The sequence below is a fragment of the Sebastes fasciatus genome, chromosome 4 (assembly GCF_043250625.1).
Source record: "Sebastes fasciatus isolate fSebFas1 chromosome 4, fSebFas1.pri, whole genome shotgun sequence".
Classification (NCBI taxonomy): Eukaryota; Metazoa; Chordata; class Actinopteri; order Perciformes; family Sebastidae; genus Sebastes; species Sebastes fasciatus.
The window spans coordinates 33,650,836-33,678,353 of NC_133798.1; the positions used below are offsets into that span (position 1 = coordinate 33,650,836).

The 27,518-nt window shown below is 41.8% G+C and overlaps 2 protein-coding genes across 8 annotated transcripts in view; both read left to right on the forward strand.

The window, feature by feature from the left end:
- Positions 1–3,933: 3,933 nt before the first annotated feature.
- LOC141766704 (calcitonin-1-like) lies at positions 3,934–9,778 on the forward strand. Of its 5 annotated transcripts, none has more exons than XM_074633760.1 (5): positions 4,573–4,992; positions 5,082–5,173; positions 6,244–6,378; positions 8,162–8,353; positions 8,700–9,778. In XM_074633760.1, the coding sequence occupies exons 1-4, from the start codon at positions 4,876–4,878 to the stop codon at positions 8,322–8,324; spliced, it is 507 nt and encodes a 168-aa protein (XP_074489861.1). In that variant the 5' UTR covers positions 4,573–4,875; the 3' UTR covers positions 8,325–8,353; positions 8,700–9,778. The 5 variants fall into 5 exon arrangements, with proteins under 5 accessions (XP_074489864.1, XP_074489860.1, XP_074489865.1 ...); XM_074633761.1 differs by having other exon boundaries at positions 4,599–4,992; positions 8,165–8,353; positions 8,700–9,774; XM_074633763.1 differs by lacking the exons at positions 4,573–4,992; positions 8,162–8,353; positions 8,700–9,778 and adding exons at positions 3,934–4,091; positions 7,198–8,071.
- Positions 9,779–14,185: 4,407 nt separating this feature from the next.
- Positions 14,186–27,518, forward strand: part of insc (INSC spindle orientation adaptor protein) — a 63,425-nt gene continuing 50,092 nt past the window's right edge. For 2 of the 3 annotated variants that reach the window (XM_074633767.1, XM_074633769.1), the window contains exon 1: positions 14,188–14,700. The gene's annotated coding sequence lies outside the window, so the exon portion shown is untranslated. Of the gene's footprint in view, positions 14,701–27,518 lie in introns of all 3 variants that reach the window. The other variant, XM_074633765.1, reaches the window with a different exon arrangement.

The window sequence follows — 27,518 nt, forward strand, 5'->3', positions numbered from 1 at the left end:
TTCTACAGGTAACTGAAGCTATATTTACACGTGAGCTGCTTGATTGGCCCAATAGAGCTGAGCCATTAAGATGACATATAGCATGACGGTTGCTCACATCCAATAATAGCAGCAGCAGCAGCAGCAGCAGCAGCAGCAGCAGCAGCAGCAGCAGCAGCAGCAGCAGCAGCAGCAGCAGCAGCAGCAGCAGCAGACACGGCGGTCAGTGTGTCCCCAGTAATAACTTACACTAGGGTGGGCGGGTTGATCTCGGCTGGGGGAGGCCCGGCATCAAAGGTTACCGTATCGACTCCACGCTCAAAAGTTCTTTCAGGAAAACTTCTAAGGAGTCAGGATGGCCTGCTGCAGCTCCCTTGGGTGAAGATGACCCAAAAGAAACACCCACGCTGAAAATATGAGCACATATACGTAAGCATGCACGTACATACACTCACCCACACGCAGGAATACAATATATAGACCCACAGAGATGTGCTCACACGTGACACACTGTCTGGTGCGAACTAAGAAAAGGAGAAACCAAGAAAGACTTTTATTTTATTAACTATGACACAGAAACACCACACACAGTTCGTCCAATTGATTTTGAAAGGGTTGTTCAAACACTCAGCACTGTAGGAGATCATACAGATCTTCAATTGAAGTTAAAACTGAACTCTTACAAGATTTTCAATGACTCATACCTTATTATTAACTCCATTTCTCTTTTATCAAAAAACATTAGTAAGTAAGACTGGTTGGTTTGCATATAGATACAATATTTAAATAGATGGATATATAGGTAGTTAGATTTGTAGGTACGTAGGTTGGTAAATACAAAAGTAGTTTAGGATGAGAGAACAGTAGTTTTATAGAAGTAGTTTCATGCAATTTGCAGCATGGAAATACATTTGTTGCCAGTTTATTAGGTACACCTAGCTAAAACTAATGCAGTCTAATACAATGACTAAATAAATAAACAATAAATCCTTCTTTCACAAAGGTTATAATGTTCAGTTTGTGTTGAAACTGTTTTAGAGAGGTGTTGTTTGTCATTTTGGAGCATAGAAATGGACGTAGTCACTGTGACGTCACCCATTGGTTTGTGGACTACGATTTTGGCCGTTGCCATCTTGTTTTTTTTGCAACCAGAGAGGGTGGAGCTACGTACAACCAAATGCTGAATAATAAATTTTTTGGCGACCAAAATGTTAACTTTCATGAACTGAAAACACAGTGTGAAAGGGTTAAAGTTCTAAGATGAAAACACGGACAACTCCCAGACCAGACAACGCCATGGTAGCGACCTGTCAATCACAAGGTAGCCCTGCCCTAAAGCATCCCCTGCTTTATGGTCTATCTGACTCTAAATGAGACCATAATTTACTAAATGAACATCATGATGTATTGAAGAAGACTTGAAACTAGTGATTGAGACCATAAACTCATGTTTACAATGTTTACTGAGGTAATAAATCAAGGGAGAAGTAGGCTCATTTTCTCATAGACTTCTATACAATCAGACTTCTTTTTGCAACCAGAGGAGTCGCCCCCTGATGGCTGTTAGAAAGAATGCAAGTTTAAGGCACTTCAGCATTGGCTTCACTTCTCAGACCCCGGAGGTTGCCCCCTGTTTTCTAGGTTGTAGTTCATGGTGCTGTTGAACTGTATTGCATTATACAGAGAGGCTTTTCTATTATTTAGTCAACCCTCATTGATTACTCCTGAATAGGCTGGACACAATAATAGAAACACCTGTAGGTATAAGATGCAACAGTGATGCAACTTTTACAGATATAACAGTTTTTTTGTTTTACTCTCAACTAGGGCTTGAATAACTACAAATTATCACTCTTTAAAGGTGCAGTGTGTAGGATCTGGTGGTATCTAGCAGTAAGGTCATAGATTACAACCAACTGAAACTTCTCCTGTGAGGAGATTTGTGAAAATGCGAATGTCCCTCTCTAGAGCCAGTGTTTGGTTTGTCCATTCTGGGCTACTGTAGAAACATGGCGGCCGGCTCCGTGAAGAGGACCCGTTCCGTATATAGATATAAACGGCTCATTCTAAGGTAACGAAAACACAACGATTCTTATTTTCAGGTGATTATACACTAAAGAAAACATACTTATTAATATTATATTCCATTACTGCTAATAGATCCCCCTAAATGCTACACACTAGACCTTTAAAAGGAACTCTTTAATATGTGGGCAGCAAGGGAGAAAGCAGGGATGCACATTTACTGAGAGAGGGTTCCCAGAAGTTAGTGAAGTAACCCATTCATGTCAATTTTATTGATAATATAGTCCCAATATCAAGGGACTTTACAATCTGTACAGAATACGCCACCCTCTGGCCTTAGACCCTCGATTTGGACAAGGAACTCCCCCTAAAAAAAACTTTAAAAGGGAAAAACTGGAAGAAACCGCAGGAAGAGCAGCAGAGGGAGGGATCCCTCTCCCTGGACGGTCAGACATGTAATAGATGTACAGAATAACCAACATGGTAAAATTACAGTATAGACACTCAGTAGACTACTTTATAGTCTGCCATAACCCATTGATGCAGGGTATGAAACAGGGCTCAAAGTTGTCTGTCCGGTACTGTGCAATAAGTTCGGCAGCACAGTGGACATGCAGGTAGAAAGCGGTGATGTAGGTCCGTATAGATGTGGCTCGAGACCCAGCAGCTGTCTATTCTGCAGTGATTTAGCGTCTGACATGGGTGAGCCTTGTGGCTCAATAGCACTAAAAGGCTCATCCTGTCTAATGGGGTTCCTCTATGACGCAGACGAGGAGAGGCAACCCCTCCCCTCCTTTTACTCTGACATATTATCCAGAACATACACACACACACACACACACACACCTACTGTACAGCCATTCATTTTGTCCATCGTGCAGAGACTGAGAGTGCACACAGATATACACACACATCAAACACACACACACATACTGTACACATGCCGCCCTGCACACTAATGAAAAGGAAGGGGAATTGAGACGACGGTGCACGACAAACAGTTGTGTAATTGCTTTTGAGAAACGGCTCTTGTCGGAGGCTGTCATCGATTGGTCTTTGCCGAGGACAACTCGTTTACTCAGTGTGTGGGAGGAGGCCCGGGCGGCAGTGATCATTACTGGACTGACTGTGGTATCACTTTATTAACTCAATGTGGTTTGATGTTTCACTGCAGGGGGGGAGGGAGGTTGTCATACTCCATAAAGTAGCTGCTGCGAGACAAGAAATATGTTTCAGGTTGATCACACTGGTAAACAAAAATACACAATTTAAGTTGAAGAAGAAGGAAATTGCTTCGTAGTTTGAAAGTAGTTTTCTTTGAGGAGAGTTGACACATATGATATTTAAAGAGCCATGAGTTCATTATTTGTGGTGAATCTAGATTACATAAGCTGATCGTGTGTTAGACGGTCTACACTGAGCTGAGGCACAGTGGGTGTAGAGTTGGTGTTATCCAAACAGCGTTATGAATGAAGAGCCCAGGAGTGCGTCACCGTGTAGTGTACATCCCTCCCCAGTAGATGGCCCCGCCTGCAAGTGCTTAGCTGGGAGGGTGGCGGCGGTGCTTGGGGGGAAGTGGGGGGTGCGGGCCCTTATCGATTTGGCATTTGAGATATAGCATGCAATGTAACATTTTTGGAAGGTTCTTAAAATATTTATTGCTGGTGATGCTCCTCCACGGACACCGGCCGGCTCTGCCTCCTATTTAATTAATGACATCAATGCAAATTGGGGATAGCAAATGGTCCAAAATGACTGAAGGATTTTGTGAATGGAGCACTTACTGACTGAGGAATGACGTCAGCGCAAAGCCATATCCCTTATTAGTGAGCCAGGACCGAGGGGAGGCGTCCCATTGGCTCGCCATGGCATCAGAGCGATGCGATTGGCTGCCGGCGGATAATTAAACACCTACACAGTCAATGCACAAATCCAAGTGGTGGGATATATAGGCTGGTGCGTTGGCGCTGCATGCAACAGAATCAAGAGTTGTTCTGCAAGTTGAGAGAACTTGTTGTGTTTTGCATAGAGATACATAGAGATATATATTTATTTTTATTTTTTTTGCTGGGTGATTATCACTGAAGGTAAGTGTTGACTTTTAAATGTTGGGCGATGTGTTGGAACTATGAATGTACCTGATGAGCTGTTTGTGAGTGTGTGGATGAGATGGGGACAGAGTCACTGCGTTAGACTGCGGGGACGTGATAGTGTTGGTAATGGGATTGGAGTGTGGCCGCTGGGGTCACCAGTATCACCAGCACCCGTTCTGTGAGGGTCCAGTGAAGGCCAAGGACCCGACATAGAGAGAGAGAGATGGGAAGAAAGACAGAAAGAAAATGACTAAAGTGAAGAATGGCAAGTGAAAGAGGAAAAGGGAAGAAGAGATGGACAGGAGGAGCGAGATTTGAGTGTGTGTGTGAGAGAGAAAGTGTGTGTGTGTGAGAGAGAGAGAGAGAGAGAGAGAGAGAGAGTGCTGGCAGCTCATTACACTAATGCACTGGTCCCTTAGGGAGTTGGCAAGCTTGGAGTCTCCCTCCTCCCTCTCTTCGCTTTCCACCCCTCCTCTTCCAGCACTAGCAAGTGCTACATGCCATGCACAGTCTAGGACCTCCACCTACCCTCACACATACACACACACACATGCACACACACTCACACACACACTCTCACCCACAGGCATGTCACACTCCGGGTCCTGAGAGAACTACCTGTCCTGTGCTCTTGGCTGGATGTTTTGGAGGAACAGTGCGTTTTTCCAGAAGAAGTGTAGGAGGGGGGGATTTTTTAAGTGGCTCAGTTTTGAAGGGGTGTTGAAGTAAAAGCAAGGATGTGCAGCAGGAGACCAGAGCTAAATAGTGCCAAGCTGAGATGTGGGTAAAGCTGAGCTCACCTCTCTGGGAAGTGACAGGAAGCCCTTTTTCCTTTTCCAACTTCTTCCCATCAGTACGAGAGGATCAGACACTAAGAAGTATATATTTTCTAGATGTTTAGGCAAACTTATTTGTGTGAATGGCAGCAGTCTTGTCTACAAGGAGCTGACAGAGGGGGTGTTGGTGTCTTTCTTTGCTGTATAGGGGACCATGGTTATGTTGAAGATCTCCGCTTTCCTCGTTGCCTACGCCCTGGTCATTTGCCAGATGTACTGCTCACAAGCCGCCCCTGCCAGGTGAGACGCTCAACATTCACATTTTTAATTTTTACACTTCAAACTCTCAGCTGACATGAATCTTGAAATATGTGAGGAAAAGTAGAACGGATGTAAAAATTGTTAGTCACAAGCAACCAGTGGGATGGAGAGGAGGGCTGAAGCAAAAAAAAAGAAACCTCAAAAAAAAATTTGTAAATATTTTGTCACTAAGGGAATCGGGTAGAGTTTCTCCTCTTTAAAAAGAAATCACAACATTTTCAGTACTGCTAGAACAATATGAAGGAATGGGAGGGGATGTATGTGTGTGAGGGGGAGATAGATGGAAAAAGATTCAAACACATTTAAAGACACACAGCAGATAATAATGTGCATGCATGACAACTTTATTTGTTCTGGTTCATCTTAATATCATCAATTTATGATGCTTTGCATGAGCAGGATAAAATAAAGGCTCCAGTTGGGAGTTATTAGGTTTAAAATGTGTCTTTAATCACATAATTTTATAAGAAAAAAATAATGTAGATTCCATAAATTAGATTTCCTTATCAATATATGAATGTTGTGTATGCTGTTATACCTCTAATCCAACTGGATGAAATGGTGAATAATAGAACCAAAAAAGAACCAAAAAAGTGAAACAGGACAGAGAATAATTCACTTCACGGGGACATGTAATGTATATAAATCTATATATTTATATGAAGCCCCATTCGAGCCACTCCCCGCACTGTTCCCATGAAGCTATCGATTTAGTAATAAATCTAAAGGCGGCTGCACATCAGCCCCCTCTCTCAGATGGGGCACTTTCCGCAGATTGTTTCCCCGTGTTGGCCGGGGGCCCTCCAACTCAGACGTCATCCCTCTCAGAGTTGGTGACGTCCCAGCCAACCCCCCCTCCCCGACCCCTCCTATCCATCCAGCCACTCCACATCCACCACCACCACCACCACCACCACCACCCTACCCCACCCTAACACCCCTCACATCCCCACCCCTCCTTTTAACTGCAGGTGATAATTCCAGCGAAGGGTTTAATGCTTAATCTCCCCTCTGACCCCTAAACCTCCCCACTCACCCCTTCGCCACAGACCGGTTTTAGAGTCCATGTCAGACCGAGTCACGCTCACGGACTACGAGGCGCGAAGGTTACTCAACGCCATCGTCAAGGAGTTTGTGCAGATGACGGCGGAGGAGCTGGAGCAGCAGGCAACTGAAGGAAACAGGTACACAGACGACACACCCTTCTGTATTTTAACCCCTTTTAAAAAAAAAAAACATTTCCTCCCTGCGCAGAAACAGAAAGATTTGACTAGAATGGAAAGTTAAACGATGAAATTAAAAGGTAAAAGCTCTTCTTTGGGCTACCATGCTGGACTTTGTGTATCTTTTTAGGGGCAGTATCTTATTCTGGTTTCACTTTAACATCACTGAAGATGCGTCTTTTTAGTGTCCCACTTGGGTTCAATCAGGCGTAGAGGTATGTACGACCAAAAGAGAGAAAAACTGATTATTTCCCAGAAAAAGATGTTCATACACGAACACAAAAAAAATCCCTATCCTCTGTCATGACCCTGCTCCCGCATGGATGAGTTTGATTTTGTTTGAGCGGACTACTATTTCCAGCCTGCCTGCCGGGCATGTGAACAGCGTATGCCTAACGGAACAAATAAGTGTGCATGATGTCAATTAAGTGGAGTTGCATGACAGTGGGAAGCGACTGGTTTCTGTTTGTTCTGTGGGTGTAAAAGATGTGACAAGAGGGGATTGACTGGGGCGGGGGTGGGGATGGAGGTTTTGGCGCATGAGGGGATGGAAGACAGGTTCTTTGAATGGTGGGGAAGGAGAAAAAGCATGATGCTGTAGGGGAGGAATGTCTTTATTTGTAGTTTTTTTATACCTGCGATGGCATGTGAATGAAATGCATGTGAGAGAAATGGAAGGAAAAAAAGAAAGACAGAGATGAAGAAAGTGTAACCTGCATGTTTTCCCATGCCTATGAGCCTGTTCTCTGCATGTGTTCTTGTGTGTCCCCTCCCCGACAGCATGGACAGGCCCCTAACCAAGCGGTGCTCCAACCTCAGCACCTGTGTGCTGGGCAAACTGTCTCAGGAGCTGCACAAGTTGCAGACGTTCCCTCGCACGAACGTGGGATCAGGAACGCCCGGCAAGAAGCGCAGTGCGCCTGAGAGCGACAGCTATGCAAGCTACGGCGAGATGTTTGACAGCATCTAACCCCTCCTCGTCCTCCCTCAGCCCTATACTCTTTTACCTTTACTGCATCTCTTCCTCTTCCTTCGCCTCTTCCTCTTCCTCATCCCAGTTTCTTCCTTATTGTTTTTGGATTGGCAAGTGCATGTTGATTTTACCTGCTTGATTGACATGAGAAGAATATGACCTCTAACTGCAACCAACTTTTCAGTTCTTATCTCCTCCTCCCCCCTCAGAGAATGATTTGTCCCTATAATTTCAGACAATCAGACTTAGTTTTCATATAAATGTAATTCAGGAGCCAGTTCAGGCATCCATCTCTGTGTAGTCCACTGTGTGTGGAGTCATTTGACGGCATTTCAAAGCCCCTGAAATCTAAGAGTAGAGAGAGATCACTTAATTGAACCATTAATAAATGACCCACTCATGCGACACCATGTTTCTTGTTCAATAAACGTATTTTTCTACCAGGAAGCCTTAGCTCATTTTCATTCTTAGGGCTATACTTTAAAACAGTTAATGGGTACCTCATGAACACATTTCAAAATATGGACGTAAATAGGAGTTTAGAGCATCCTCTGAAGCTCTCATCGAGTTCACAGGTAAGAGAAATGTCAAAATATGTGAATAAACCTTGCATGCTTGTGCATATTTTAAGCTGTATGTCCTGTTTTTCTGTGCTGTGAAGTTAATGTTGATAAAAATGAAGAAATGCTGTTGTAGTTTGTGTGTGTCAGTGTTGTATTGATAGATGTCACACCAGATCTTGGCGTTAACCCCTCCTTTGCTCTCCTGAAGCAGCGTTACAGCACAGAAGCGAGCCTGCAACACGGCAACCTGCGTGACTCACCGCCTGGCGGACTTCCTCAGCCGGTCGGGGGGAATGGGCAACAGCAACTTCGTCCCCACCAACGTCGGTGCCAAGGCCTTCGGCAGGCGGAGGAGAAGCGTCCAGATGTGAGCAGCACTCCAAAACCCTTCAGGGACATGGTGAATAACTTTTCTTCTCTTCTGTTTTTGTTCTTTGACGGTGATTTCTACCTTTTCATCACTGCTTTTCTTCTGTTGCATGAAGTATGAGTATCATAAAAAAGTCAATATTTTCCATTTGCTGATTAAAAAAGTGCAACAAAAGGACTTAGAACAGAAAAAAGAAAGCAGAAGTATTTTTAAAAATTGGCAGTAATACCAAACTTTTGACAAAATCATTTATTGTATCACAATAGATTTAAATAATTTGGACTCATCCTGTAATGACCACCAGTCTGTATTGTCCTTTTATAAGCTTTAAATTTCCTTTAATGTCTTACTTTCTTTCTTTCTTTCTTTCTTTCAGAGGTTGAAACCCGACAAGAAAACACCAGAAAAAAACCTGATAACAAAAATCAACAAAAACAAAATCAAGCAGAAAATAAACACTGAACTGGCCCTTTATCCACTCCCTCACGTTCTTACTGGAGAAATAAAAAAGACGCCACAGGACTTCTCGTCCCCATTTCCATCCTGTTAGTGAAACCTTTTGCTTTCGGCAAATAAGAGAAAAAAAAAGAGAAAAAAAGCACTTTAGTTTATGTACATGAACAAATGAACTCCTGAAGAAAAAAAACAAAACATCCTAATGGTTCCTCTTTTTTATACATGAATATCATTGGAAAATAAAATGAAAGCTGCAGTGGTTATCACCTTATTCTTTCCCAACCTTCACCTCGTTAGAGCACATTTCTTCTTCTCCCCCCCTCCCCATTTGAGATCCATCCTCCATAACTCCCCCTTTCCTCCCGAGGGTACCCTGTTTCTGTGTGTGCCAGAGGGACGCCATTAAAGATCAGCCTACCCAAGGCCCCCCCCACAACGGCTGTTGTCTTGTGCCTTGATGTAGAACAATTTACATGAACATGATTGTACAGTTCTGTTTCGAGACGATAAAGAAGAGCCGGATGAAGAGAACGAAGACAGATTAATATTGTAAACAATATTGTGAAAAAAACAAATTTCAGCAAGATTAAAATGTATTTTAGATACACTCGGGTTTGGGGTACTTGTGTTGTTCTTCAAAGGTTTTTAAAGCATTTAGGTGTAGAAAGAGGTTATTATGAGAAGCTTATATTTGTACATTAATTGCTGGAATATTGATTAAGAATGTCCATAAAATATAAATTATATGGTGAAATTTGACAATATTTCCAATCACAGATACACACCAACATCCTGAAAATTTGTAGCACACATCTATAGTATGGGAAAACTATTGAAAACCAATTCATATTCTACTGTTGCACAGTTTGGGTCACTTTGTATGCAGCGACAGTCTGCAGGTGTAAACACATCAGTTTCATTTTCTGACTGACACCACAGCGGCATGGATATGTTCAGATGATATGAGAAAAAAAACAACCTGCATGGGTAATTGCTTAATAAAAGGCAGACAAACCTGCAGTCAGACTGGTTCTTCTTTAGCTCCAGTGGAGGTAAATGCACGCCACTCTTTTTAATCAGAATCAGTGTATACGGACACTCGTGATAATAATTCATCACAAGTAAAATCTTTGTTTTATTAAGTTGTATTCTGCAAGAGAGAAATCGACACGTGTTCTTAATTTCAGACACAGCTTTTTAATCAAATGCAGGAACATTTTGGGGTTCTCTTGTTTTTACAGCAGCGCTCCAATAGGTGGCAACATAATTATCTTGAGTAAAGTTTCAGTGGAGCTCTGCAGAGTGTCACAGGTCTGACTCGAGTCACAGAAGCATAAAAACAAGTCCTCACTGGTGATAAATCCATCAACCGCTTCAGCAGGTGCTGTGAGGCTGATAGAGACTTGGATTTTGTTTATTTGCACACAAACTAAAAGAAGAAAGGACAGCTAAAAAACTGTTAAAAAAATGAAAGTTTCTACGCTTGATGATGTTTGAATGGCGTCATTCTTTAGATTCTCCTGGACAGCAATGAGGTGTAAAACAATGACCTGTTGACCTCCTCCTGTAGGCGTTTCCTTAACAGAAGTCATCAACCAGTGCGTCATAACAAGGATGTGTGAGCAGATAAATGAGAAATGGTAAATTGCCTTTGAGAAAGTGACACACAAGTCCATGACTTACAAATGATATCTTTCTGCTGATGCTGAAACACATGAATAGGAACAAAAAAAGCTAAAGGTTGTCAGCTCGAACTGCGTAAATCCAGGTGTGGAGGTGCCCTTCGGCAAGGCACTGAAGCCTCATCTGCTCCAACCAGCCGTCTTTAGAGGACTGGTTGTACTTACTTAGTGAAATTATGTGTACTTCAGCAACCTTTGAGTAAAGGTTACAAGAAAAGCACAAAAAAAGAAGATGTCATTAGTGAAAAATAAAAGTCTGTATGCAGAAATAAAACATTAATTTCACATAAATCATGTTAATTGCACTAAATGGAGCATATCAATATCGTGCAAAGGCATAAGTTCTGTTTCAGATCGTATTTTGCCAACAATAACTTTCCCTGTACTGAATGTATTTGAAGTGCAGTGTTTCCAGAAAAATCACAGACAGAGAGCTTAAAAAGTACTTAAAAAGGAGGATAAATAAAGGCCCCTCAGTTTTTGGATGACAAATGCAGGATGTAAGTTTGGAAATTGAGGGGCTAATGAGCTCATTCAATAAGGGTGAAATTGAAAAACAGGATACAGTTGATCCTATTTGGTTGCACGGATGAATGCTAAAGTGTGCACCGGAGCAAATACACGACATTTATCACAGTGTGCATCACACCCAAGCACACAAGGAGACCAAGGTTTTGTTAAACCATCTTATGAAATACGAGGGATACGTGAGAAACCATCACCACCAGACGTGCCGTGTCCATGCTATAAACACTTAAAGCCATAAATGATTGGTTATGAAGCCAACTGGACGGCTTATTAATTCAGGAGATGCATGAAAAATATGTGACCTTATGCGATCGGAGTGTAAACAGAAAAAGGGATTTGCGCTCTATTCCCCCTGAAGCTTTAAACCCCTCATCTGTCAGTTGTTTTTACAGTCTTTCCACTCGTGCTGTCTCTCTGTCTTCCTATCTGTCTCTCTGTCTGGAGTCATGCTAGAATCCACATGGAAACTTTCCCTGCATGACTGAGGAGGGAAAAACTAAAACCCCCCTCTCTCTATATATTCTGATAATTGAGGGGGACGGGAGGTTGAGGGCTGATTCGTGGGTCGGTTTGGTTTTAAGCTTCTTTCTCAGCAGTAATCTAACAATCCCACTATGTCAATGAGAATAGCAGTCCTAATGGCACACAGCTGCTTTGAATGGGGCCCTTCCAGTTGGAAATTAGATGGTTCGTATAAGAGAAACCAAGAAACAAGCCCCCCATCTCCACAGAGAAGACGTGTCGCTATAGTCCAGTTCCCAGAAACCTACACCACAAAACTAATTTCAAAACCCGAGGCTTTGGTAGATGCTTCTTTTTAATGTTGTAAAGGAATGGTTTGACAGTTTTGGGAAATAAAGAGCTTGAGTCATGATTGATGATGAGTCACGTCCATGGCTGGCTTCTGTAAACCAATGCAATCTCTCACTGAGCTATTATCTAATGCTCTATCCACTTAAACAGTCGCAATACGATATTAAAACCATTGAGATTTTAGCAAACTTTTTTTGTGAGGACAGAAAAAACTGCAAGAATGGCAGTGTGGTCCTACAGTACGTCATCGTACTTGGTTTTGTCCATGTCCATAAAATTCACCAAAGCTCTCTTCTAAAGTTTTTCTCCTTTCTCGTTGTGTAAAAACTTCGACAGCCTCTTGACTCAACCCGATCTCATGTGAAGGCGTATAAATAGCACAACATTATAAGGACATTCTGGGAGTCATGAGAATGCATTTTAGCCTTTTGACGTGTCATTTGTGCGCCTCTTTCCGTGTGTCATTTTTACACCACGCAACAAAACTACAGTCCAAACTTAGACCCAGTCAACAAAACCACTTAGTCAGGTTTAGGGAAAAACATCATGGTTGGGCTTAAAATAAGTACGTAAGCACACAACACACTGTTGAGAAAGGCTCTGTTCCAAGGTTGGATTTCTTCGTTATTTGTATTATCTTAATTTTTTTTTTTTTTTTACTCTCTTGCCAAGATTTAAATGAGAAGATTGATAATTTTTCAGGTGCTGCTAGAGCCAGAAGGTGATTAGCTTAGCTTAGCATAAAGACTGGAAGCAGGGAGAAATAGCTAGCCTAGCTCTGTCCAAAGTATTTCAAATTTAAGAAGATATACAGTAACATGCTAATTAGTGAGATTTAGAGGTGTTGGCAGACAATTTTGTGTACCTTTTGCCACGAGCTAGCTGTTTTCCCCTGCTTCCAGTCTTTATGCTAAGCTCAGCTAACCATCTCCTGGCTTTAACGTCATATTTAGCCTACAGACTTGAGAGTGGCATCAATCTTCTAACCTAACTCGTGGCAAAAAAGCGAATAAGCCAACTTGAGCTCATGGAATGGCGTATAAATAGCACAACATTACAACGGCATTCTACGTGTCATGAGGATGCATTTTAGCATTTTTGTTATTTGTAGGCCATGCAACAAAATTATGGCCGAAGTTAGGTTTAGGTTTTAGGTTTAGAAAAACATCAGGTTGGGCTTATAATAAGTACGTAAACTAAGTAAAATACGCATGGAAACAACGTAACGTAACTACGGAAACACGTCACAAACGTCACTAACATAATTAACACAACTAACATAACTTACAATTTTAATTTTATTGGTTATTTTTGCAGGGACAACGCACAATTAAAAACTAATTGCATCCGAGTTAGCTAGGAAGCAATTTGCATATCTAAAATAAGCAAAAAAACTAACACCGGTCTCCTGGTTGAAAGTCCTGTATATGTTGGACCCATCCACCTCCCTTTCCGCCCACCATAAGCGGTCTTTCTCAGTTTTTATTCTACATCACTATCTCTTACCGTAATATATTTACACAGATGCGTTTACATTGCTGTCAGTACAGACTACATGGCGTACAAATGACATGCGAAAATCAAGACATGTGTTCTTATTGCACGCTAAATGCCTTGCGCATTATCATGTCATTCATACACCTTTTCGTGCGGCCGGGCTGGAATAAGCGTACATACCAAAGTGGAGAACTATTCCTGTAAAGAATGGGGTCTCGCTGAGAATTACCTTCACACATAGCAATGTTTCTCTAAATGTGCCTCAATGAGCACTCCCCTGTTGCATTTGCCAGGAAATGAGGTAAAATTTGGGAGGAAATTAGCTGTTTACATTCAGATTGAGGCTAAAGCTAATATTTATTGACTTTATATAGTGTAACAGGCCCTTATGTGCACATGGGAGTGTGTGTGGAGCCGCCCCCCGTCACATAATCACGTGATAATTATTCACTCAAGAATACGTAGTGATATTAGCTGCAGCAACCAGCGACCAGCTGAGTCTCGCTCATAACGGGAACCAGCCGACTGACGTTTATATTTTCATTTTCCTTCCTCATTTTTAAAGCTCCCAATTTTTCCATAAGGCAGTCATTTCCAAGGCCCGAGGTGAAACCAGACACCCAGGAGCACTCATGGTAAAGGTCCAGAAACAACATAAGGCCGGCCCGACATCCTCTCACCTTCCCCAATCCCCCTTTTCCGTCTTGTGTGACTGTTGCTGGGAAGGTAAACACCTTTTCACCGTGTCAGAAATGGGATTTCATTCTGCTGCCATTGCAGTTCCTTCATCTCCCCCTCTTTTCTGTTCCTCCCTCTCTTTCTTCTTCTCCCCTCCCTCTCTTTGCCGCCACATCTGGAACCCAGCTCCTCATTTATTTATGTGGTCTGTGTTGCTTCTTTTTTTTTCTTCTCAAAGTCTTATTTAAAAGTCCTTTACCTTGTCTTGTTGGCAGTTTCTCTCCATCTGATGAGGTCTGCAATTACATCTCGCCATAACTGGTCACTCTGCAATTACATGCCCCACCACAGAATCTTTTCTCCCCCTCCTCTGAGCAGCACCACTGCTCATATGGCAGACCGAAATAGAATAGTTTCATGTCTGTTTGGATGGCGTCCCAGCTGAAACTATGCTCCGCTGCATGACTGACAGTGGGATGTGGGCTTTTTCTCCCCAAGAAAAACCCTTTAAGGCCAGTCACGTTTAGACTCTGAGCAGTCCCACTCCAGCAGGCTTCGGTGGTGGTTGGCCCAGCTGGGCTCCAAGACGGGAGACAGAGCGAGACAAAGTTAGAGAGAGTGAAAGAGAGGACAGAGACAACAGTTTGCAGTGAAGAAGACAAGAACCCCGAGCTGTAACTATGAACCCTCCCGGGAACACTTAACCTTTCAGTCGCTGACCGGGTAAGTTTGGCAACCGCTAATCTCAACTTCTGGGAATGTTGACATGATGCTGTGAGAAACTTTGAGCCTTTTCATGACGTTTTTCAGATAACTTAAGCACAACTTGTGCAGCATGTACGTCCTGTTTTGAATAGAAAACTCAAAAAGTCTTCAACAGCAATGCAGTTGTCCACTTGGTTGACAGACATTAGTACTTTCCAACGTGAGATGCAGTTGTTATTGTGCAAGGTGCTTGCATCACTTTCAAACTCCCGCATTTAAATGGGTGGGACCTTAACAGATGACAAAGGCTTTTTTTTTTTTCTCATGAAAGTGTTCTTGATCAACGTCCAAGTCTGCTTTAATTTATCACAAAAACCTTAAAAGTTTTCTAAAGATGTCAGTATTCTGACTTAAAAGCTTCTGATTTAAAAGGGCGGCAGTATTGATCATCTGGACACCCAGAGTCTCACAAAACCTAAAGGTTGTATGACCTGCTCTGGAGGGATTTTTTTTATATTTTACAATATCATCCTTGCTAAAAAAGTCAGATGAAGCACAAAAAAACATCCTTTAAATGCCAAATCATAAGGAATTCAACTGAACCCTATATCAATATCTAAAATGTAATGTTAGAGTAATGCAATTGAAAAGGTAATGCATTGAAATTACTGACAACTTATATTTGGGTTTTAGAGTTTTAGATAGTTACAGATGAGTAAAAAATAATCAAATTATGTCTTGATTGCAGGGTATGTAATGTCAGCCCCCTGAGGCAAATTTGTGATTTGTGAATTTGGGCTTTACAAATAAATTTGACTTGACTATGTAATCCAAAAATTGCTCAAAGTTGACTGAATTGATTTATTGGGTGTTTCAGTGAAACCATTAAAATAGTGATTAAACAATTTTTCCCCCCGCTTTGGGGCAGCTTAACAAGCTATAAACACACAATGACATTACCTTTTAAAGTTGATGGTTGCTTAATTACATATCTAGTGGAGATGCAGCAACATTAACATTCATTTGGAGTTGTGTTTCTGGCCACCTGATGAATAAAAGTTCACACTCTTTTAGCTCTGTTTTTGGTCACCACAAAACTCCTGAGGGAAATATCTAGCTCTTTAGCTGCTAAACGCTCCACTATGTTCACCAGCTAATCACTAACTTTGTCTGTGTGATGTCTCAACCCGATATCATGGGAATGTGTATGAATAGCACGATATTTCAAGGGCAATCTGCGTGTCTTGAGGACGCATTTTAGGCTTTTTGTATGAAATTTGTTTGCCGCTTTTTGCGTGTCATTTGTACGCCATGTATGTCCAAAGTCCGCAGTTTAGGTTTAGGCAACAAAACCGCTTAGCTAGGTTTAGGAAAAACATCAGTTTGGGCTTAAAATAAGTATGTAAAGTAAATAAAATACGTATGGAAACAAACGTCAGTAAACGTCACTGAGAGCAGTGAGAGTGAACCAAAACAGTAAAGATATGGGCCTTAAAACCAAAACAATGAGCTGAAAGATGCTAAAATTCTCAGTAGAGCTGTTGGGAAATGGTGATAATCATCTGAGTCCCTCATTAAGAGCGACACCTTTAACATTACACACAGTAACTCTTTCTATTGTTAATATAAAAATACTGAGTAGTGCACCTTTAAGTTAATCCTTTACAAGTAAAGTATACCAACTTTTTGCTGAGTCGGTTGGCCTCCTTAAACCCCGTGACAGTCTGCAGTTCTGTCTAATATGTGCATGAACACTTAGTATATTGCTGACTGACTTTAACGATATTTCAGCCAAACATTTACATTTTAAATCACCGATAGATTGCATTGCTTTAAGCATCCCTTTTGTAGGAACTTGCACTTGCCATTTGATGCTATCATGATAAATATGAACGGTGCTTTCGGGATACTGGTCAGTGTTCTCAATCGGAAAATATTTTATGTTTTTGTTCTGAGTCATGCTGGAGCTGAACACCATCGTGTGGCTATAGCTGTTTGGAGTATATGCTGATCTGGTTTGTGTGGGAGTGATGGAAGCTGAGACTTTGGAAAACAACAGAGATTACAGTGAGGCTGACGGTGATGATGAGGACACAGCTACCACATGTCTCTACTACTTTGTGTGTGTGATGTGGTGGTGGAGAAAAGAGTGTGTTTGAGAGAGAGAGAGACAATTAGAGATTACAACAGAGGTGTGTCATTATGTTTTCCCATTCTCTCTGTGTGTATTTCTCGTCTTTTCTTTGCTTCTGTTGCCCAATCTCAAAGTCCATCAGCTGCCCTTCAAGCATTAAACCCTCACTAACTAACATCACCTGTGTGCTCACTTAAAATGCATGAGTGGAAAAATGTGCCAGCCTCTGAATGGCAACGTGAACTGAACAGCATATGTTACCAGAACCAGAAGTATTTCTGTTTTCTCTAACCACGTAAGTCATGGTGTCACTATATAATTATATAGCAAATACGGTGAGCTATATACAGTATATGAACTTCTTCCTGTGTTTTGTTCATTGTTTTTAGACAGAGTGGCTCGGACCAGTATTTTGGTCCAGACTGGAGTCTCTCAGCAACTATTGAATGCCATGAAATTCTGCATGGAAATTCATGTTCCCCAGATGACGAATAGGTGATCCTCTGACTTTTCCTCCAGCACCATGATGTTGACATTTTTTGTCAACTGTTGTTGTCCGGATTGCAATCGCAATTACAGAGATTACATCTCAGGATGAATTCTAATAACTTTGGTGATCTTCTGACATCAGCAATAATTTGTCCAATATTTTGGTTTATGACCAAATATAATAATGACATTCAGCCTCAGCTCTACTGTGTTTACTGCTTATTGATATTATACTGCCATAAACACACTCGACTCCAACAAGCACTGAATGACCTCTCATGTGCGATATGATGACTGTCTACGGGATCTTGTGCAATATTTACATAATTGTAGTGCAATAATAACTCTTATTCTAGTGCAAAATTAGATTGTAGATATTTATTTCATAGTATTTTAGAAGCTGTGTTGCCGACTGTGTTGAGCTGTGTTTTCTGATGTTTTTTTGTTTTGGTGGTGTCCTGTTATTTTCTGTCTTTTCTGATCAGGAGTAACGCTCCTACAATCATTTTGTTGTATTCTGTACAACTACAATAAAGGCTTTCTATTCTAAAATAAGATGGTGAACATGGCAAACATTATAGCTGGTAGTAGCATATTTGCATTTTCATTGTGAGCATGTTAGCAATCTACGCTTGTCTTTCTATTCTTGTTTCTGTTTTGGGAGCTCGCAGGCATGCTATAATGCTTATTGTGAATTTTATCCTCAATCAAAGTCTGCAGGATTGAGTGGATTGATTGGATTCAGTGAGGCGCTTTTAAGAATGAATGTTGCGATTGATCCTCTGAGGTCTTGAAGTTGCCAAAAACACAAAAATACATGAAGACGTATAGCTGAAACATCTTCAGTGTCTTGCTCTGTTCTTACAGTAGTATTGTGCCTGTCTTGTGCCTGACACACTATAGCAAGCCTAGCATTTGGTGACTCATTACGTCACTCAAGTTTTACAATGTGGTAAAACTGGTGCCGTCTCAGTATAAAAATAAACTTTTGCGAGGCGGTGTGATTGGTGCTTAAATTCTTAACAGCAAATGATAGCTTAGCATCAGTAAAGAAAGAAAGCTCAATGCTTATAACTCATGGTCTGGACAGCTCATTTGGCATCAGCAGATGACAAGCTAGGACAACCACTTCCCGTAAACATCTGTTCAGCACTTCTATCTAATAATACATATGGCTGGTTGGGGATGAATCCAGAAGCACAGTTGCGTTCTCCTCCGGCCCGCCTGGTGAACAGCTGAGGAGGGCGTAGCGTAGCGTGGTCAACACGAACCGCACATGCAGGTGTGGCCGTCACACTGCTGTCACACTGTTTTAATTAGGCTTTCTCTCCACGGGCCGAGGGTTTCTGCTGTAAAAATCTCACCCCCACAGTCATTGTCTGAGACGTTAAGAGAGCGCCTAGTAGTGTCTATCACTGAGGGTGTGACTGAACAATGTGACCGCAGCTAAAGTTGGAAACACAAAGCTTGCACTTGGCTCCACACAAGTCTGGTTTTGGAGGAGCCAGCGCCAAAGCATTGTGTATTCCAACTAGCGTGCTCATAATAAACTGCTCAACATGAAGACTACTTTCACTCATCAAAGACAAAAGTCAAACACATCCCGTATATTTGCTCCCATAATGATAGATAACAAGTTGATTCACGTTCAAGGCTAAGATCCCACACCGGCAGCTGGACCCTGCCAAGCGCCTGTCGCTCTCCATTAGTAGCTCCTTTCTTCTGGATGAGGTAGTTTCTTTCTTTGTGCATTGCTATTTTTCCATCCCTCCTCTTTGTGTCTGTGTGGCCTTGCGTGGAGTCAGGGCCGGGTCATTTTGGTTCTCCTCCCACGAGTCTGGTGTCCCCCACAGGCTATTTCTCACACAGCTCGGCCTTTCCTCCGACGGTTTCGATCCATATGCCCACTAATTGTGCTTTCTTCAGGGGAAACAACAGTGTTACGCTTCTTTTCTTTTAACCAGTTTGCCTGTATTTCAAATTTACCTACACTATTGTTCAACAAATGGAAAGATGTAATTCATTGTCTGTTAGCCAGTGATAACTACATATGACCTGGGGTATATGTCTCCAAAGAATGCTCCTAAAACCAGAATAATATCAGCATATCCCACATGTCTTAACTGGAAAATGTTCCATTTGGAATAAGGCCTAATTCAGAATATCCAAACGGAATATGCTGTTTACATGACCCGTATTACATTTAGATTCATAGTGGAATATTAGTGTACATGTAAACATAGTTATAGAAGTAGGGGAGGCTGTGGTTCAAAAACTAGAGCAGGTTGGTGGTTTTATTTCTTCTCCTCCTCTCCGTGTGTTGAAGAATCCTTGAGCAAGACACCGAACCCCAACTCCCCCTCCGCATGGCACCTTTAGCTGCCGTCGATATGTATGGGTGAATGAGAGGTGCTTTGATATATAAATGCAGTCAATTGTCCAGTCCATTCAGATGATTTTTAAAACGTATGAATTTGATGTGAAGTTGATGCGATGCTGACCGAATACTGACAGATACTCAGCCACATCTGAATACTGTATAAGCTGCTATATGGCAGTGAGAACTCTGCACCCAGTGTGTGGGATCCGTCCCTGTCTCGCTCATCTCAGTCTGTCTAGGCTTATAACATGACTTCTATGAAGTGAATACAATTTTCAGCCTCTGACTAACTATTGCTTCCATTTCAAGATGTTGTTTTTGTACCAAAATACAAAACTCTTACCAAGGCAAGGCAAGGCAGCTTTATTTGTAAAGCACATTTCAACAACAGGGCAATTCAAAGTGCTTTACATAAACATTCAAGAACATTGTGACAAAGTGCAAAAGAACATTAAGACATAATTAAAACAGTTATAAAAACATTAAAACATTAAAACATTAAAGATTAAAAAAAAAAAAAAAGCACTTCAGAGCCATTAAGAAAGGAGATAAAAGCTGGTCTGTTCTGTGACGAATGTAGTACATTTCTACACTTCCACGGCTACAAAAAACGACAACAACAACTGGCTCGGGTTGCTGACCTTTGACCTCTGTGGAGTACAGACAACATCTTCCTCCGCATGGAGCCAGCCGCCTGTCTCCGACATTAATCAAAGAGGCAGTTTTTATGGCGTCCAAACAACCGTGATCAAAGAAAGTTGTGTAAAAATGGTTAAAAACAACAACTAGTTGTTTCTATAAAAACCTCCCGCTGTTGATTTAAACCTTCATTCGTCCAAAGAATGAAATCTAATGATAATAAACGCAATGAATCAGCAAACCTTTGTGGTAAATATGGAGATTTCATAATGTGGGTATACCACAGCATGAAGCAGCTCCCATGAATGACAAAGCCCCATGTTAATGTTTCTTTCGTCACAAAATATGGACGTTGCACGAGTGTCACGCGTCCATGTTTGACGTCGCTTTATTGTGGCGCCTGTTGACACATCGCTGCGACAGCGTTCATGACTCAGTGGAGGCTCTCTCTTCAAAGTGGGGACTCAATTAGGAGAGTGCAGGTATAAATTTTTGCGTAGGTGGGCCCAATATGGCAGCCACTCTGGGGCCCAAGGCTGGGAGATAAATCAATATCAGACTGGTTGAGTTAGAGCGTCAGCTTGGAGGCTCCTCTTGCGTTGACCTCCTTCTCTTTGCTTTCTTCTTTTCTTCCCATCTCCATCTGCTAATTGGAGGGAGGTCGTGGCTTCCCGGGCTTCAGTCTGTTTATCTATCTTGTCTGTGATTGCCATCTACTGTATTTGCTCTGTGGCCCTCGTGACGGTTCATTGGGGAGATCATGAGAGGAGACGGAGGCGTCGGTACTTCTGCGCTTTTGTTTGTTGTGTGATTCTTAGAAGATAGAAAAGGTCACCTCCTTGTGAAAAAGTCTTGATGCTGTATAGAGAGCACCTCAGGGAGTCTTGAGGAGTTACTACTCCTCTCTAGTGGTGTCATTTTTCTGTTTTGGTAACCCCCGCATCCTCATTACTACCGTCTGTCTCAGGGCTCTTACTGCGTCATACAGCAGCGATAGCAACTCAGAGGAGGTATTTGAAAACGTAAAACCAAATGAAAGTCATTATGATCTTTAAACTGTCAATCAGATATTTGGGCAACTTTTTCTCCTTTGGGTTAAATTACATTTTCCTGCATATATTATATTATTTATATTATATTTAAAGTTAACTTAACACTTGTTTTAGAATTCATTATGTCATAACTAGGGCTGCAACTCATGATGATTTTCATTATCAATGAATTCGCTGATTGTTTTCTCGATAAAATCTTGCTTCATTTGTCTGATCAACAGTCCAAAACCCGGGGATATATAATTTACAATGATGTCAAAATAGAGAAAACCAGCAAATCCTCACATTTAAGAAGCAGAATCAAGACAATGTTTGGTATTTTTGCTTTAAAAATAACTGTAACGGTTACTTGATTATCAAAATTTACATCTTTGACATTGTAAATAGACCCTTTTTGGGTTTTTTTTTCGCTCTCGCTGCACATTACTGTCCTTTATTATTTTTCAGTCCATTGTTTGATTTGACTTGTGAAAACACATCCAAGTCAATAAAACTGAAATGGTTTGTAAGAGCATGGTTCAACGGCAGCAATAATTCTGTCACAATAGGTGTTACACCCTTTTAAAACGATGCATATCTCACTTTGAAATCACACTTTTTAAGTATTTACTTCTGAGAATATTCTGTATATCTCAAATGAGACATGGCAGACTGTTTTCCAGACCTAATTACCCAGAAAGCTCTCACATGTGTTTGCTTTTCGTGCCCAAAGTGGAAAAAATAGCACGGAAATGGCTTTTTGAAGTGCCACGTGTGGGCACATATGGAGCTTGCCCTGCATACCTTGCGATTTATGCAGCCGATATTTACTTATCACATTGACCCCATGTGTGTCCCATTTTCCCTGCGTGCTCCTTTAGTTCGGCGGTGGAATAACAGTCGGAGGAAAACGCCTTGAAAAATTCCACCCTGCCCTGAAGTGGTGCCTGTGTTCCTCGGCTTTAGATCTGGGCAGTGGACCTATCCTCCTCCCTTGATTCTTACTCTTCCCTTCTCCCCTAAACCCACACACACGGACCCAGCCCACCTAATTTACTCCCACCTCCTAATGTCAAACAGCTGTAGAGTTCACTCGCAAGGAATTGCTGCTATTACGTCCTCCTCCCCTCCTTCTATGCTCTCTTTTTCTCAGCCATTTTGTGTGTGGCCCCCTAATATCAGGTCACTCAAGAGCCCAAATGTGGCGTCTTAAACCACGCATCTATTCAAGGCTTATTTATGATCCGGCCGTTGGGTATGAGGTCATGAATTTACATCATAGATGCCTGTGGGCGGAGATGGATAGACAGACAGCCGGCTATAAATTGCGCGTATGGATCGCGCTCCTATGTTCTCTAGTGGCCCGGTCTCGCTGACATGTAAAGGTGGGCCGTAACTGGGTAGATGCCAATTTCCAAGGCTCTCCATCAAACTGAAGGAGCCGCGTGACATAAATGCCAGTGACGTCATTCTCCGCGTGATTGACAGGAGAAAATCAGGCAATGACGCTGAAGGTTCTGAGCTCCCGCTGCTGTCGGGAATCTGCTTCAAAGGATTGCTTTGGCCGCATGCCTGAAGTCCGACCTGGAAGCTGATTCCTCAAGAATATCACTAACTTTAAAACTTTGGCTACGATATTCAAGACTGGAAAAGCAATGGACCTGCTATAGGTTTAGATTGCTGAGGGTACAGCACTTTACTGCAATGTTGTCAAAGCCAAAATAAAAAAAGACAAGCGAAAACAGAGGCAAAACTAAGATAAATAATTAAAATAACCTCGAAGGATTATAAAAATATCTTGCATCAAAATACATAAAAGCAACACATCCAACAAGAATATGTAACTGGTGTCAAAATCCCCCTCCCCTTTTCAGAGGACATCAACATAAATGTGGAAAAACTGCTACACCATATGTCCACTCTGTCCAGTCTTTGTACATTTTGCTCCATGTGAACAATCTTAACTTGATGTTAAATTTAACTCGATAGTCGGGCAGATTTTTGATAGACTTCGTAACGTTTACATAAAAGAGTTCAGTGGTTGTTTTTATGGAGCTCTCTCATTCGGGGAAGCTGAGGTCTTGCCATTTTATTGAGAACTCATACTGAGTCTGAGCTCTTCCACTAAAGCAGCTGAGTGGAGTTCTTGTTGGTCAAAGTTAGAAATGTACTGTTGAGTTGAAGATGTTTTCCCACTCATCCGGGGGGCTTCATCAGTTCTACTGGCTGGTTGTGTCAACATTTTTAAATTCATGCTTTCTGCAGAATCTGCTTATGGAAACTAAAGTACAGTATGGTTAAGGTTAGACAAAGATTGTGCAAATAATATATGGTTGAGGATTATCTACGGTTAGGCAATTAAAACAGTTGGCTCAGGTTAAGGAAAGATGTCTATGGTTAATAGAAAAACAGCCTTTAACTGCAGGTCTGTGATGGGACAACATGTTCTTACTTTCAGCTCGTGAAATACCGAAACTTGGTCAGTGCCCCTCGATGTCTGCTGATGCATGTATGAGACACACTGGGCATTCAACTAATGCCGGGTACACGTTACACAAGAATCAAGCAAATTCTGGTCCCAAATCCTATATATTAACCAAGCAGACTGAAGCGAAAGGACAAAAAATGCTGTTATAGCGGCCGAGGCTAATGCATGAGCTAATGCGAAACGCAAAGCATAAAATAGTAGTAAGATGGATCTCAGAAATGGAGGACCAACTTGTTAAGTAAGTCTGAGTGTTTATTTATTTATTTTATCTATTTTTTTCTTTTTTCTTCGTGAAATTTCAGTACAAAGTAGTGCAAAAACTAACATCGCTAATTCTTCCTGCCCGTCGTCCGCCATGTTTGTTTACACTAAAGTAAACGGGTCAAACAAACACCCAGGGGACCGCTGTTCGTGTCCCGTGTGAAACCAATTCAACGCTGACTTACTTCACTGTGCTTTTGTTATGTAACGTACGTACTTCACTACCACCAGTTACGTAACAAGCACACTTATTTTACTAACTAAACCTAACCAAGTACTTTTGTTGTGTAAGTAAACCTAAAAACTCAGTAGACCAACGTCGGAAGTTTATTTTGAAAAGAGACTGTATACGAGCGAAAATAGTTTTTTCAGCCTGTGAACACGGAAGTTTAGTTTGAAAAGCGGAAACCGACACACCGTCCCTGACCCTGACCCATTTTATCCCCTCTGGGTTGTTCACATGGACCAAAACTGAGGCTCCTTCTGGAAGTGATGCCCCATTACCCCCGTCATGCTGTGTCCCCGTGGACCGGGCCTATGGATGTGTTGCAGCTGTGTCTTGATTCCCCAACATCTTAGCCACTCATTTTAAGTACCATCAGAGAATGATCAGAAAACCATGTTCAACACATAATCTGATCATAACCAGGATGAAATGACTCGTGCATGAAACACCAGCGAGTCCTGACGTGGTGTATTTGCTCTTCTGTGCTGTGCTTTATCTTTGTAATTTCATTGCACAAACATCAATTCTCTAATGATGTTATGTGTTCCTCCAGGGGGAGCTAAGCGTTGCCTCAGTGAGTTTGAAAATCGCTGAATGTTATATTTTGCACAAATCCTTCAGGGACACAAGCCTCATATCTCATGACACTGTGGTTCCATATGTGTTGTGTTTGGATTTAAGCTTTGGTCTGGAGTTCTGCGTTGACTTAATCTTTTGACAAAGGCCCAGTCAGTCAAACCACAAGTCAAATGGATGCACTTCTGTCTCCTGGTTTTAACCTCAGCGTTTGTTTTATTTTCTCGGCTCCGAGGTGACTCAGCTGATGTTTCGCAGGAGAAAAGTGGTTTCTAGTTTTTGTTGCTTGGAGCTGGCTCGACTCTGATTAGGTTTTCCCCTCTTCTTTGCCACGAGGACTTCATCTCAGCCAATCCTATTCTGATTCTGAGGTGGGTGTGGTGGAGGTTAAGTCATTCATGTCGACACCCATCAATCCCGTTATTTTGAACGCCACACTGGGTTGTAACTAACTGTTCTTAGATTTTTCTCTCCAGTCATGTCTCTTGAGTATAAACTAGCACTAAACACACTCGAGGCCCACTGTGTGTGAAGTGTGGATTGCTGCAGGGTGATGACAGTCTTTAGTCAGCAACATGTGTCAAATTGCTCCGACTGATTATTGTCATACACCCTACTTTTACCTGACCATGCTGTAAGCCTGGCTCCAATTATGTCAGTGTGACTCCCTTATTAGCCATGTGGTGCATGTGTGCCTCCCTGCAGGCCTCGCTCATTCATTATTAAGCAGCTCCTGATGTTTTGCTGGCCGTCACTGCACCGGTGTCAGGTACCGCACACGGTCCCCCTTCACTGAACCAGACAGAGCCAGGATCCAGTTCTCTTCGGCCTGTTTGGAGCTGCTCCCGAATGCTACCGAGCTCCACTCCAAACCCTTTTGTTAGCACTGGAAGTTGTCTCACCCCGAGGTTGATTTCCCCTCCGTTATTTATTTGGCTAACTGTCGATGGAACTGGGAGGCTTAAAATGCATTTGGATATTTCTCTTGGCGTGACGTCGGGGCTATTTGAGCTCTCTCTGGAGGTATGGTGTTGCTATCATCTTTTTTTTTTCTTGAAATGAGAATTATGGGTACTTTTATAGCTGACTGTAAAGTACCAAGACGACAGTGTGCTCACTTTAGCAGACTTGTGGTGAAGCAATATAGTTATATATGCAGCTGAATTTCATCTTTTTTTGGGGGTAAAATGTGTCCCAGGCTTCTTATTGTCAGAGGAATGAGGAGCTGAAGTGTAACTGCTATCAGTTGTAGCGATCTGTCCACTTTTATTAGTGTGACATTCAGCAGGGTGGCTGATTTTTGACCATGTTGGGGTTACAGGTCTGTGTGTGTGTAACTTGACCTCGTCTGATCTCATCTCCATATGCGCAGGTTGCCTAGAAACCCCGTGAGGGCGGTGCATTTAACTTCCATATTATTATGCCAAAGGAAAGAATGCTTCCCAGACCCAAATAGATTGCACAGTTTCTGGCCTTACAAGGAAATCTTCTCATTCGGTCTTGTCAGTTGAGGAAGGACTTAAAGTTTTCATCTCCCAAACTGGTGCATACAGAGACAACAGGACAATTATGGCATGCTAGACAAAACCAAAAATAGGCCTAATTTCTAGTAAACGTTTTATAGAGTGCTTTTACTGTATGCCCCGCTAAAGGCCTTTACACACTGGGTGGGGGCGTTTTTCTTCTTGTTTTTTTTTCATGCGATTAATTTGCATGTGAATATATTTTTTTTAACTGTTTTTGTCATGAATACTTTCACACAGGACGGGAATATTATGCAGCAAAAAGTAATGTTTTTTTTTTTTTTGGAGCTTTCGCACCGCAAATAAATCAAACCAATCATACTTTGTGGAACAGGTTGAGTTGGGCCTATATTTATAAGGATTATAAAACAACAACACTGAGGCTCTGTAGTCTGAACCAGTGGGGAACTCCGAGGTCTTAAGCCCACGCTGAAGTGCCTTAAACTTGCATTCTTTCTAACAGCCAGCAGGGGGCGACTCCTCTGGTTGCAAAAAGATGAGTTTATTGTCTCAATTGCTAGTTTCAAGTCTTTTTCAATACAGCATGATGTTCATTTAGTAAATTATGGTCCCATTTAGAGTAAAAAAAACAACAAGATGGCGATGCAAAATGCCGAACTCAAGGCTTCAAAACAGCAGTCCACAAACCAATGGCTGACATCACGATGACTATGTCCACTTTTTATATACAACCTATTGTCCAAACCAAGACGGTAAACTTTATCGGTCCTTTCAACCTTTGTCAAGGTTGTCTCTCACCTTTCACAGTAAAAAACACTATATTTGCAGGCGAGTATCTCGCATTTTCGTGTTGTTTATTCGTCATGTCCCCGGTGTGTAAACGTCTTAAGAATAGCTATATGTGGGTCTGAAAAAGCATTGTACAGTATGCTATTGTTATCATGTTGGGGCTGAGACTACTGGTAACATTAGCTCTGTACAACAACACAGGTGTTTTTTTAGTTAATCTGGTTGATTAGACCTCTGCTCAAGTTGAAGGCAGGTGGAGCTTTGATGGGAATTTATTAGGTTATAAATCTTCGTTTAACAATAAGAATAATAAAAGGTGTAATTAACAGGTTCAACAAA